Source organism: Lates calcarifer, linkage group LG6 (genome assembly GCF_001640805.2).
Source record: "Lates calcarifer isolate ASB-BC8 linkage group LG6, TLL_Latcal_v3, whole genome shotgun sequence".
Classification (NCBI taxonomy): domain Eukaryota; kingdom Metazoa; phylum Chordata; class Actinopteri; family Centropomidae; genus Lates; species Lates calcarifer.
Window position 1 is genome coordinate 13,546,098 of NC_066838.1, and position 10,329 is coordinate 13,556,426.

Here is a 10,329-nt window from a genome sequence, read left to right on the forward strand (position 1 = left end):
CCACCAGCATTTCCGGAAGAGGCCTTGATCACAAACAGACACTGTATGGATCTACAAAGAATATATTTTTCTTACTAAAGCTATCACTTTACTAGGCAGCTTGTAGGTCAGCATTTCTCAAAAAAAAGAAGAAGAAGATATTCCTACGCAACCGTCAATAGTCTTTTATTAAGTCTGTGAGTTATTCTAATGGTATAAATGTCACCACATTTCTGCCACCTGCACCCACAGCTGACATGCATCGATGCATTCGGCGATCACTGAATCCAGAGCTCTGTAGTACAGTTATATGGTCTGTTGTATCCCAGCATGGGCCCGGAAGTTGATTGGGATTCCCAGGTAAAGAAAAAAAATCCCGGAGATGCTGTCGTCGCCTGGGAAAACAAACAGCTATCCAGACAATTAAAAAGGGAAACGCCGATCGGTCGCCAGGTAAGGAAGAGGCTTGTGGACTTCACCGCGGCACTCGGTAAGACCATCCATCGGTTTTAATTTGGGAGTACGGCATGTTTTTGAGTAGTTGGTAGGGTGAATGCCATTTGTCGTGTGGTCGGGTGCCATAGCAACGGCTCATGAGAAACATTGTATAGCCCAGGCCAGTTTGACGTGCTCGATGTGTTGGATGACAGCCGCGTTCATGCGGACAATTTGGACGGTGGCAACTCCTGCAACAAATTGCCGTTGTGTCTCGCCGCCGTCTCGCCCGTCCACGAGCTGATTGGTGTAAAAAAAAATAAAATAAATAAAAATAAAATAACGGACCAGAAAAATCCACCGAGCAGCTAAAACAAGTAGCCGCGGATATATGAAGACGCGTGGTAGTTATTTGTAAATGCATGTGTTGTTTTATTGCACGGTCGCCCATCGCGGGCAGACAGGATTGTCAGGCAAGAGGGTCGGCGCTGGTGCGCGTCCTTTTTTTCTTTCTTTTTTTTTTTTTAATCGCCGTGCCCTGGTGAGACTGGCGCGTCTCCCCGGCTGCATCAGCGCCTGTTGCTCCCCATGCGCGGCCAATGCGAGGATATTAATTTTCCCTGCGATGTGTTGTCTCCGCCCCCAGCGGCTCGCTCCACGGTCTCCTCTGTCCACTGTTGTCATCCATTTGTGCAAAAGGTGCAGCATTGTACGTCTGGCTCCTCTGACCTTTGTCTTTTTATTATTATTTCTTTGTTTTGTTTTATTTGTTTGTTTGTTTTTTCAACATTGTGTTCAACGTGACATTGAGTAAAAACATCACCTGTTCTGATCACATAAAATCAGTATTGTTACACCGGTGTCTACACACCTCACTTTGTTGTCAGCTGTGGAATAATAACAGTGTTCTGTGTAAACTACAGTAAATTTCCCCCATTATTTATTGCACAGATACACAGGGATGGACAAAATAACAGGGACGATTTACAATGTAATAAACTACAGAAAATAAATACAACTACAAGCTTAATCTCAACAAATCCAACATTATAGGCTACGTTTTGTGAGGCTATGTCTGTATATTGATATGTTGATAATATAGATGATCAGAATTGTCTTTTTAAATTCATACATATATATACTATTATATTATATTGTTCTTTTGTGCAGCTCTAATGCTAAACTTCACTCCTCGGATCAGTAAAGTTTGACGTTGTCGTATTTTAAGAATTAATCTTGAATTTAGATTTACATCAAAGCCTCATATCAGAAGTGGTGTTTGTGGTGCCCTTGAACTGAAATTCTTCACAGTGTAAAGTGTTCCAGCTATTTTGTCCACCCCCCTTTTAATTTTAACTCCTCCTTCAACGCTCTTGCCCATTAGCTCTCTATAAATGTGGAGCTTCTCATGTTCATTTGTTGGCCACGGTGCAGAAGAGTCTACAAGATTCAGAAATAGAAGGGCAGAACCCAAGTTTACCAGATTAGTTTATTACTGTGAACTTATTCTGAAAGCATAAAGCTATCTGTTTCCCAGCCTTATTCTTGTACCAACAAACAGCTGCTAAGTATATTTTATATGGTTAGTATCCAAAGTTTTACATGCAGTTTTCATGTTACTAAGATTTGGGAACTTTTTGATAATTATGATCATAACTGGGGGGAAAAAGTAATACTGTCTGTTTTTAAATTATATTTCTGCAGGAATCTGGTGAGAGAATGAATGCTGATGACTGCAATGGGCGCTCATATGCACAAGGTAAGTTTATATATGAAGGCTACTATACATTTGTGTGTACAGAATCCAGACTTAAATGTTTACTTTAATAACGTGGGCATATTTGTGTTTGAGGTAATGGAGGAGAGTCATCAACGGAGCAGGATTTTTATGGCGCGCTGCAGGGCCCTTCAGCAAGATCTCCAAACAGTCAGCAGTCCTCACCACACCGCTCCCTTAGTGGTCAGTTATTATTCCTTTGTTGCACTGTGGCCACGTGGGCCCCGTAGAATTCTTCGTTAAAATTATATGTGTAAGTAAATGTGTTTTCTCTCCGCAAAACAGCAAACTCCATCAAGGTTGAGCTGTGCAGTGATGATGAGTCACCAGGTGCTCCACAGCCAGAGAACAGGGAGGCTGTGAGGGATGATAGCAGGAGGGATGACAGAGGGGAACCCATGGAAGAAGGGAACGCCGAGTTTGCCGGAGCTGGAAGAGACAGAGCGAGCATTTACAGAGAGATGGCCAGTCCAAAAGCTGCCTCGCCGGGTCCTATCCGGCTCCCCAATGGGAAGCTCCAGTGTGAGGTTTGTGGGATGATCTGCATCGGACCCAATGTGCTGATGGTTCACAAGCGAAGTCACACAGGTGAGAATAAGCCGGCAAAGCACTGCATATGCCAGTAAATACAAATGCATTTTATGGACAAAATGCGTTACCAACCTAAATGTCAGTTTTAAAATAAAGGCAATACTTTTATTTCCCTCTAAAATCCTGGGTCCGACCATGTGCTCATAGGTGAGAGGCCGTTTCAGTGTAACCAGTGTGGGGCTTCCTTCACCCAGAAGGGGAACTTGCTGCGCCACATCAAGCTGCATTCGGGAGAGAAGCCTTTCAAATGTCCCACTTGCAACTATGCTTGTCGCCGTAGAGATGCCCTGGCTGGACATCTGCGCACGCATGCAGGTAAATCTGTGATATTTATGTGCAATAATACAGAACCTAACACATAGAGACATATTCCACGATGAAGTTTTTCATCAGTGTGCTTATTCAGTTATTGAACTTGGTGGATGTACTTGTAAACACCTGTAAGCGGTAGAGGTGGGGATTCATTAGAATGGTCCATTTCCCGCTTCTGTGAAGCTCAGAGGAAGTAGGTCTTTTTTACCAGAATGTACTAAAGCAAAAAATATGACATTTACCATTTTGAAAACAGGAAATCCTGTGGGGTTCTTTCAATTTGTGAACACACATTCAGGTGTTCTCATACAGTCTTGGTACAGTAGGTCTTGGTGGATCTCCGTAAGTCTCAAGAGATACATTTCGAAGAAAAGATTCTTGCAAACTGGATTACAGCGAAATGACGTCAGTTTTTCCGACGGCACACTAAAATGGAACGTTGCGGTGAAGAGTTGGGCGTCTTCATGTCGTCACTGGCGAGCAACATATAATGATTTCAGGAATAACAAATCAATGGGGAAATCCATTCTCTGATAAATAGCCAATGATACCCGTAAGTTGTTTTTTATTAGAAAAAACTCCCATAAACAGTAAACATAAATAAACAACAACATAGTGACAGTTTTTTTTTATTTTGAGGCAAAATTGCACTTAAATGTGATATCCATTATCTAGGGTGACATTTTTTTGTCAAGCTTGGAAGAAATCTGTTCTGTATTTTTTCTTTGAATTGCAGTGTCTTCGCCGACAGTGGGAAAACCTTTCAAGTGCAGCTACTGCAGTCGCAGCTACAAGCAACAGAGCACACTGGAAGAACATCTGGAGCGCTGCCATAGTTATCTGAAGAGTCTGGACCACCAGACAGCAGTCAACACGCAGACAGCACAGGGTAAGACATTGCACAAACATGAAACTCAATAACTTTTATAGACAATAGGTCTGTAAGTTCCCTACATAAGTGTACAAGCAAATATACAGAACATATAAAGTTTACTTTGTATATTGACGTCAGGGTGTTTCTGTTTGCAGGTGAAGAGTCAGTAAGCATGGAGATAATCTCTAAACCTGTGCTCCAGCCATCCAATGAAAAAATCCAGTTTGTGGATAGACTGACCAGTATCACCAAACGCAAGAGATCAACACCACAGAAGTTTTTGGGTGAGTTTTTTTTTTTTTTTTCCTAATACAAATTTAAATAGAGAGTTTACACACAGTTATTATACTGTATTATAAAATCATACTATAATAATGATGTACAGACCAGTGACAAATTAAAGGGAAAACCAACAGAGAGTGTCTGAGAGGAAGGTGTTGGGCTACAATGAGCCACCAGAACAGCTTTGTTGCATCTTGGCATTGATTCTACAAGTCTCTGTAACTCTACTGGAGGGATGGAGCACCATTCTTTCAAAAGATATTCCCTCATTTGGTGTTTTGATGATGGTGGTGGAGAGTGCTGTCTTAACACATCGGTCCAAAATCTCCCATCAGTGTTCATTTGGGTTGAAATCTGGTGGCTGCAAAGGCAAATGAATATGATCCACATCATTTTCATACTCATCAAAACATTCAGTAACCCCACATGCCTTATGGGTGGGGGCATTTTGGTCCTGTTTTTCTATATTTTCAGGTTTTTCCTTTAATTTGTCACCCATGTGTACTCTCAGTTTGATAAAGAAGTGTTAAGGCACAGAAATAATAAGAACCTGGTCCAGGAGGATAAGAACTTTGTCTGATATCATCAGCTATCCTGCAGTGCAAATCACCCAAATGTCAAGGTGCTTTCACCAGAAAGACTGAGTTCATGTTGTATCATGACAATGGTTCAGGTGGAGCAGATAAGTCAGTTCAGAGGGCCCCCTGTCTTGTTTATCACCGATCCTATCACTGTCCTTCTCATAGGTGAGAAGCACATGCACCTTGACCTACCTGACGCACCTTATGAATTGTCCTCTGGCTCTGAGAAAGAGGGGGACCTCATGAGCTCTCAGCCTGCTGGGGACTCGGTTGGGCTGGCTGGTTCACACCTCCAAGGCGCCAGGGGTAAAGGTGAGAACCATGAGTCGCCTGCACTGTCTCAGCTCCATCCTGCCTTCCTGACGGAGCTCCGCACGGTTATAGGCTCCATCAACAGCAACGTGACTCCTCAGGGCCCCCGAGCACATGGCGGAGGTGGGCTGGCAGCGATGTCTCTCGGGCTGGCAGGGCGGGAGGCAGGCGAAGGCCGTGTTGACCAACCCTCAGCCAATAGCCATACCACCTCGCCCAACGGCTGTCCCGACTCTACAGACACAGAGAGCACAGCAGAAGAGCAGAGCACAAGGGCTACAGCCCCGACAAGTACCTCCAACAACCACCACCTCCACTACCAAACCCCAGCACTGCCCCGCAGCCATCCCACTTCCAGCCCCAGCCAGGCCAAAGACTTGGACCAAGAGTGGGAGAGAGCGTGTCCTGTGCCCACCGCCATGGTAAAGAGGAGCCCTGGCTCACCCCTTTCTTCAAGGGAGACAGTGCAGGTGTTAGACAGGGACGGCAGGCCTGTGCGCTCCTTCCACTGCCGGCACTGCCGCATCCTCTTCCTGGACCATGTCATGTTCACCATCCACATGGGTTGTCACGGTTTTCGCCAACCCTTCGAGTGCAACATCTGTGGCCACCGCAGCCAGGACCGCTACGAGTTCTCATCTCACATCAGCCGCGGAGAGCACCAGGTGGGCTGAGGAGAGGGGCTCGCGGCTGTATGAGGAGAGGTGACTCTAAAGTTGTTGGGCTCACGTTTGTTCTGCACCAGATCAGTTGCTTTAAATCCTTAGTGTAAGTAAATAGAAATTTGTGGTTTTATTGTGAGAATATTTATGAAACTAAAGCAGATACAAGTGAAGAATCTTTTCACTGCACCATTTAAAGTTTAGTGGAGGCAAATTATGTTCTATGATTGATTGCACTCCCATATCAAATCATCTACTAGCAAAACTACCGGTTTTGCTTCAAAAGTGCCTTCTTGGGGGATTTCCTCTTAACTTAATGAAACTGGGTTGGGCGGGGAGGGGAGGGGGGGACTGGTGCTCCAACATTTTGACTAGCCATCTTTTCCTAAGTGATTTAGTTAGATGAGAGGTCATGCACACAGGCATTTAAGAAAAGCATGGGATGTACATTTTAAGAATTATATGTGGTATGCTTAGTATGCACTTGTTTTTCTGGTTCAAGAGGGTATTTTGTGTGGGGTGTCAGGTAAGCTTAATATGCACTGAGAGCTTTGTGCCTCTGGGTTTGGGAGGAGCTTTTGTCACAGACGAAGCACAGAAATGGATTGCCTTAACTCCTACAGCAGTACGCTGCTGTAGGAATACATATTGTTTACAGCATGGTTAGACAGCGCGTGAAGTCACCTCAGAAGAGAGAATATTTACAGCTGCACAGAAAGAGGACTATCAGGACAAAGAAAAAGCATGAAGGGAGTGAGCTTAAAGACATTCACCTGATGGTGAAAGAGGCATCCAGGGCTCAGGAAAAAAAGGGGGTTTTGGATGTTAAAGTGAGCCTTAGAAAACTGGTGCAGATCAGACCATGAGCCATGTAGTGTACAGCAAGAGCCTGACTGAGATGGCCCAGGGTGCTATACCTATACGGGATTGCACTTTTAGGTTCCCTGCTTATATATGAACATCTTTGCCGAAGCACTTGACGGCTTTACAAATTTTTTTCTGTGATTGTTCTACTGCACTGATAAATCGCATAATACTACACAATATACACAAGATACACAATAACTGATCATCTAATTTGCAACACCAGTGTATTTTTAACGGAGCCGGCCTTCTACAGAATCCCTCAGCATTGCACTGGTTCTGTGGACTACACTCAAGTTTGCTGCAATGTGTGACTTAAGAATTAAATATCAGTTCAACTAAAAGAATTCTTTTGTGGTTTTGCTCTCAGCAGTTGAGGCTGAGGTTTTCAACAATTTCCATAATGTAAGTGAATTAACAGATTAATTATTTGAAAATTAATTAACAAATCAGTTTGGATCTGTTCAGTTATCACTTGTGATTATCTATTTAGTGTTGTTTGTTTCAGCCTTGGTGTATTTAATCAGCTATATTCCAAATCTTATCCAGCATATTCCTCAAGTCCATGAAATGTTACCTCCTGCTTCTTTATAGCACCCAAATACCTTATTGCTACAGTATGGTGAGTTATCTGATAATGTTAATATTGGGAACACGAATGAGACCAAACTCAGTATTCTTACTCGTTATTGTGGGTTTGCTGCTTCATAGTTTAACTTGATTTTCTTTAATCGCAGGCAAAAATGTACTTGAAACTGTTTGAGAAAAAAAAGTAAATCTAAAAATGCACTTGGTTTGATAAGTAGAGAAATGTGTGTGAATGGAATATAGCATGTGTGCTTGTCATTTTCTGCTTTTACCTGAATTGTGAATTATTTTTGAAATGTGAAGTAATTTCAAAGAAGTGAAAATGAGGCATGGGTTTTTTCTGTCTCCTTGTGTGGACTTTTCAATGTTATACAATATTTTGTGAATGATGTAACATGACAAAACACTTTACCTCAAAGTTAAAGATGTACAACTGCCTCATTATTTCAAAAAGTCATGTTGCTTTCCGAGATGTTCTTGCAGTTACAGATGCGTGCCCCTCGATATTCTCAAAACTTTTTACTGTCAATAAAGTTAAGTTTATTGTAAAAGTGATTTTCTCTAGTTTGACTATGATGGCATCTGCAGATGTTTGCTTTTTATTCACTGAAAATACATTAGGAGTTTCTCACTTTCTCTTGTGTGACAATACAAATAACAAGCAGAGTAGAGATGAAAAACAAAAGTATTTATTAAACAAAATAACAAAACTATTGTAAAATTCCTAATCGTGCACATTTTATCCTATAGAGACAACATTTAGACACCATTCTTTATCAAAAAACTGCATTTAAAAGAACAGATTTATATTTTTGATTTGTCCAGCTATGTCCACGTCAGATTTTAGGATATAAAGAATTGGAATGGCAAAAAAGTCAGTGTTTCCTAACACTGAAGAAGGTTGAAACACGTCAGTGTCTTTCTGCTGCTGTGTATTAACCTATTAAAAATGTCATTCACTGGTGACTTTTTTGCCATTTCTGTGCCTTTTGGGTTGGCATTCATTATATGCTGAAGACATTTGAGTTGAGTATGCCAGTACTTTTGTTCCAGCAAGATAGACATTAATGATCTGGGTAGCTGCCTATAATCTATATGGTATATATTGTTACTAATTAGAGATTAGTCTGTATTGTAGGTTGCATTACCACCTGGTTATAAGAAGCCTTGGAGACCAAAAAATCCCATAATGATAAAAACTGAGCAAATATTCCACTCTTACTGTACAACAAGCACATATTCTGAACTTAAGGTATCTGCCCCTCCTTTCAACACATAGACTAAACAATAATAATTCATGGGTTTGCTACAGTAGGAAACCCCTTAGATTCATAATGTACCCACAAGTTTTTATCTACTTACCAGTCAAAATCATTATAATTCTATTTGAACTGACAAAGACAAAATAAGTGTACATAGAGCATAACGTGAGGATCATTTACAGATGGCTTTCACATGCAGGATATTTCCCCTAAGGGAAATCAGTCTCACAGCCAAGCAGCACACAGAACATACAAAGGCTGTAACATAAAACACCAACAAGAAATACATAAAACATATTACATTACATGAAAAACAAATTCTAGAATCCCCCTCAAACTACAGACCAGACAAACAAGAGACAAGAGCCATCCATAAACGATCCTCTCTTCAGCTCTGTGTTCATGTTTTAAATTAAATTCATAAGAGATTTGTCCGTGATATTTTCACAACCTATTTTCCTTGCTTGAAACAAAAAGAAAACTACAATTTTCAAATTAAAAAAACATATTGTAAATTAGAAGTCTCATTTAAAAAAAGAAAGAAAACTTTATAGACTGTATATACAAAACATAAGGTATCGCTGTAATAAATCTAAAATGGTATTTAAGATTTTTGTTGTGTGTATAATGAATGTTAAGACTCCAGACATAAGCTGTGTATTGTCTCTGAAAAAAAAAAACATGAAATGAGTGCTTGTTGACAATGATTAGAGCTAATCTGAAGGTTAGACTGCTTTGTTTTTACATGACCTTTTGGCCCGTGTGACAGACCTTTGTTTTGTCTGATTCAGGTTAGTTTTTACCTTTCTTTTTCTTCTGCAGCGGATAATCTGTTTTGGCTACTCCTACATACATATTCCAGGTACAATTTCAAAAAGTATGTAAATAAACCCAAATCTGACAGCAAATGACAATGGTTAGTTATGCACAATGAACAAATCATCAATATGTCTAGACAGTGTTTTTTCTTACTTGCACACAAAGCAAGCTGCAGACAGTCGACCCATCACCACCGTGATGAAGGCAACAAAGATGAAAACATTTGGTGAATAAAGCATGGTGCATTTAAGAGGGGTTGTACAACATATTTTAATTTTGATAGACAGAGTATTCTATTTTCTAACTGTTGACTACAGGTCCAATTCAATACCACGTCTTAGTACAACTGTCACCTGATTTTTTTTCTTTTCTTTTCTTTTCTCTTTTTTTAGAACACCTGCAGCCTTGATGTAAACAGTTCATGACAATACCACACGAACGTCCGCACCCAATGCACTGCCTCTGTTTGGGGTAACCATCTCTCATTCTGGCTGTCAATGCCTTTAGAAAAAAACAAATGATTTGATAAAAGCAGGCTTCTGTGAAACACTGCAATGCACATGAGATTATGGCTACTTTGAGGACTTGGCAGAACTTGAGAAACGTGCGTATGTGTGGTATGTGCAGTTTTTACAATTCTGAAGAAATAATCTGCTGACAATCCCTGTGTGAATATGCTGAGTTGTAGATGTGAATTTACAGTTACAAAGAATTGCCTACCACCTGTCTTCAACAGGAAGCTTTCATAGAGCATGCATGTTTGTTTTTTCTTGTTTTACCCACCCTTATACACATCACTAATACATTATAGCTGACTTTCAGTGTGTAATGGTTTTATTTTTGGATGCATTTTCTCCTGTTTTCGATTGTATCGTATCGTTAGTGTTTACTGTTGTTTGATACTGCAACTAACAGTAAATATAGACTACTTTGAAAAGCCTTTCAGATGGCGCATTCAAGTGATAGTGGGGATGTCAGACATCCACAAATT

General features: G+C 40.8%; 1 protein-coding gene across 3 annotated transcripts; it reads left to right on the top strand.

Moving 5' to 3' along the window:
• Positions 1-97: 97 nt before the first annotated feature.
• Positions 98-7,808, top strand: ikzf4 (IKAROS family zinc finger 4). Of its 3 annotated transcripts, none has more exons than XM_051071208.1 (8): positions 98-1,996; positions 2,119-2,173; positions 2,267-2,374; positions 2,477-2,779; positions 2,930-3,097; positions 3,831-3,983; positions 4,124-4,252; positions 4,997-7,808. In XM_051071208.1, the coding sequence occupies exons 1-8, from the start codon at positions 1,994-1,996 to the stop codon at positions 5,815-5,817; spliced, it is 1,740 nt and encodes a 579-aa protein (XP_050927165.1). In that variant the 5' UTR covers positions 98-1,993; the 3' UTR covers positions 5,818-7,808. The 3 variants fall into 3 exon arrangements, with proteins under 3 accessions (XP_050927165.1, XP_018521676.1, XP_018521674.1); XM_018666160.2 differs by having other exon boundaries at positions 98-469; XM_018666158.2 differs by having other exon boundaries at positions 98-432.
• The last annotated feature ends 2,521 nt before the right edge of the window (positions 7,809-10,329 follow it).

Coding starts and splice junctions, on each gene's coding strand:
- ikzf4 (XM_018666158.2), top strand. CDS start 310: ATGGGCCCGGAAGTTGATTGGGATTCCCAGGTAAAGAAAAAAAATCCC. Junction 2,174..2,266: donor TGGGCGCTCATATGCACAAG/GTAAGTTTATAT, acceptor TTTGTGTTTGAG/GTAATGGAGGAGAGTCATCA. Junction 3,098..3,830: donor ACATCTGCGCACGCATGCAG/GTAAATCTGTGA, acceptor TTTGAATTGCAG/TGTCTTCGCCGACAGTGGGA.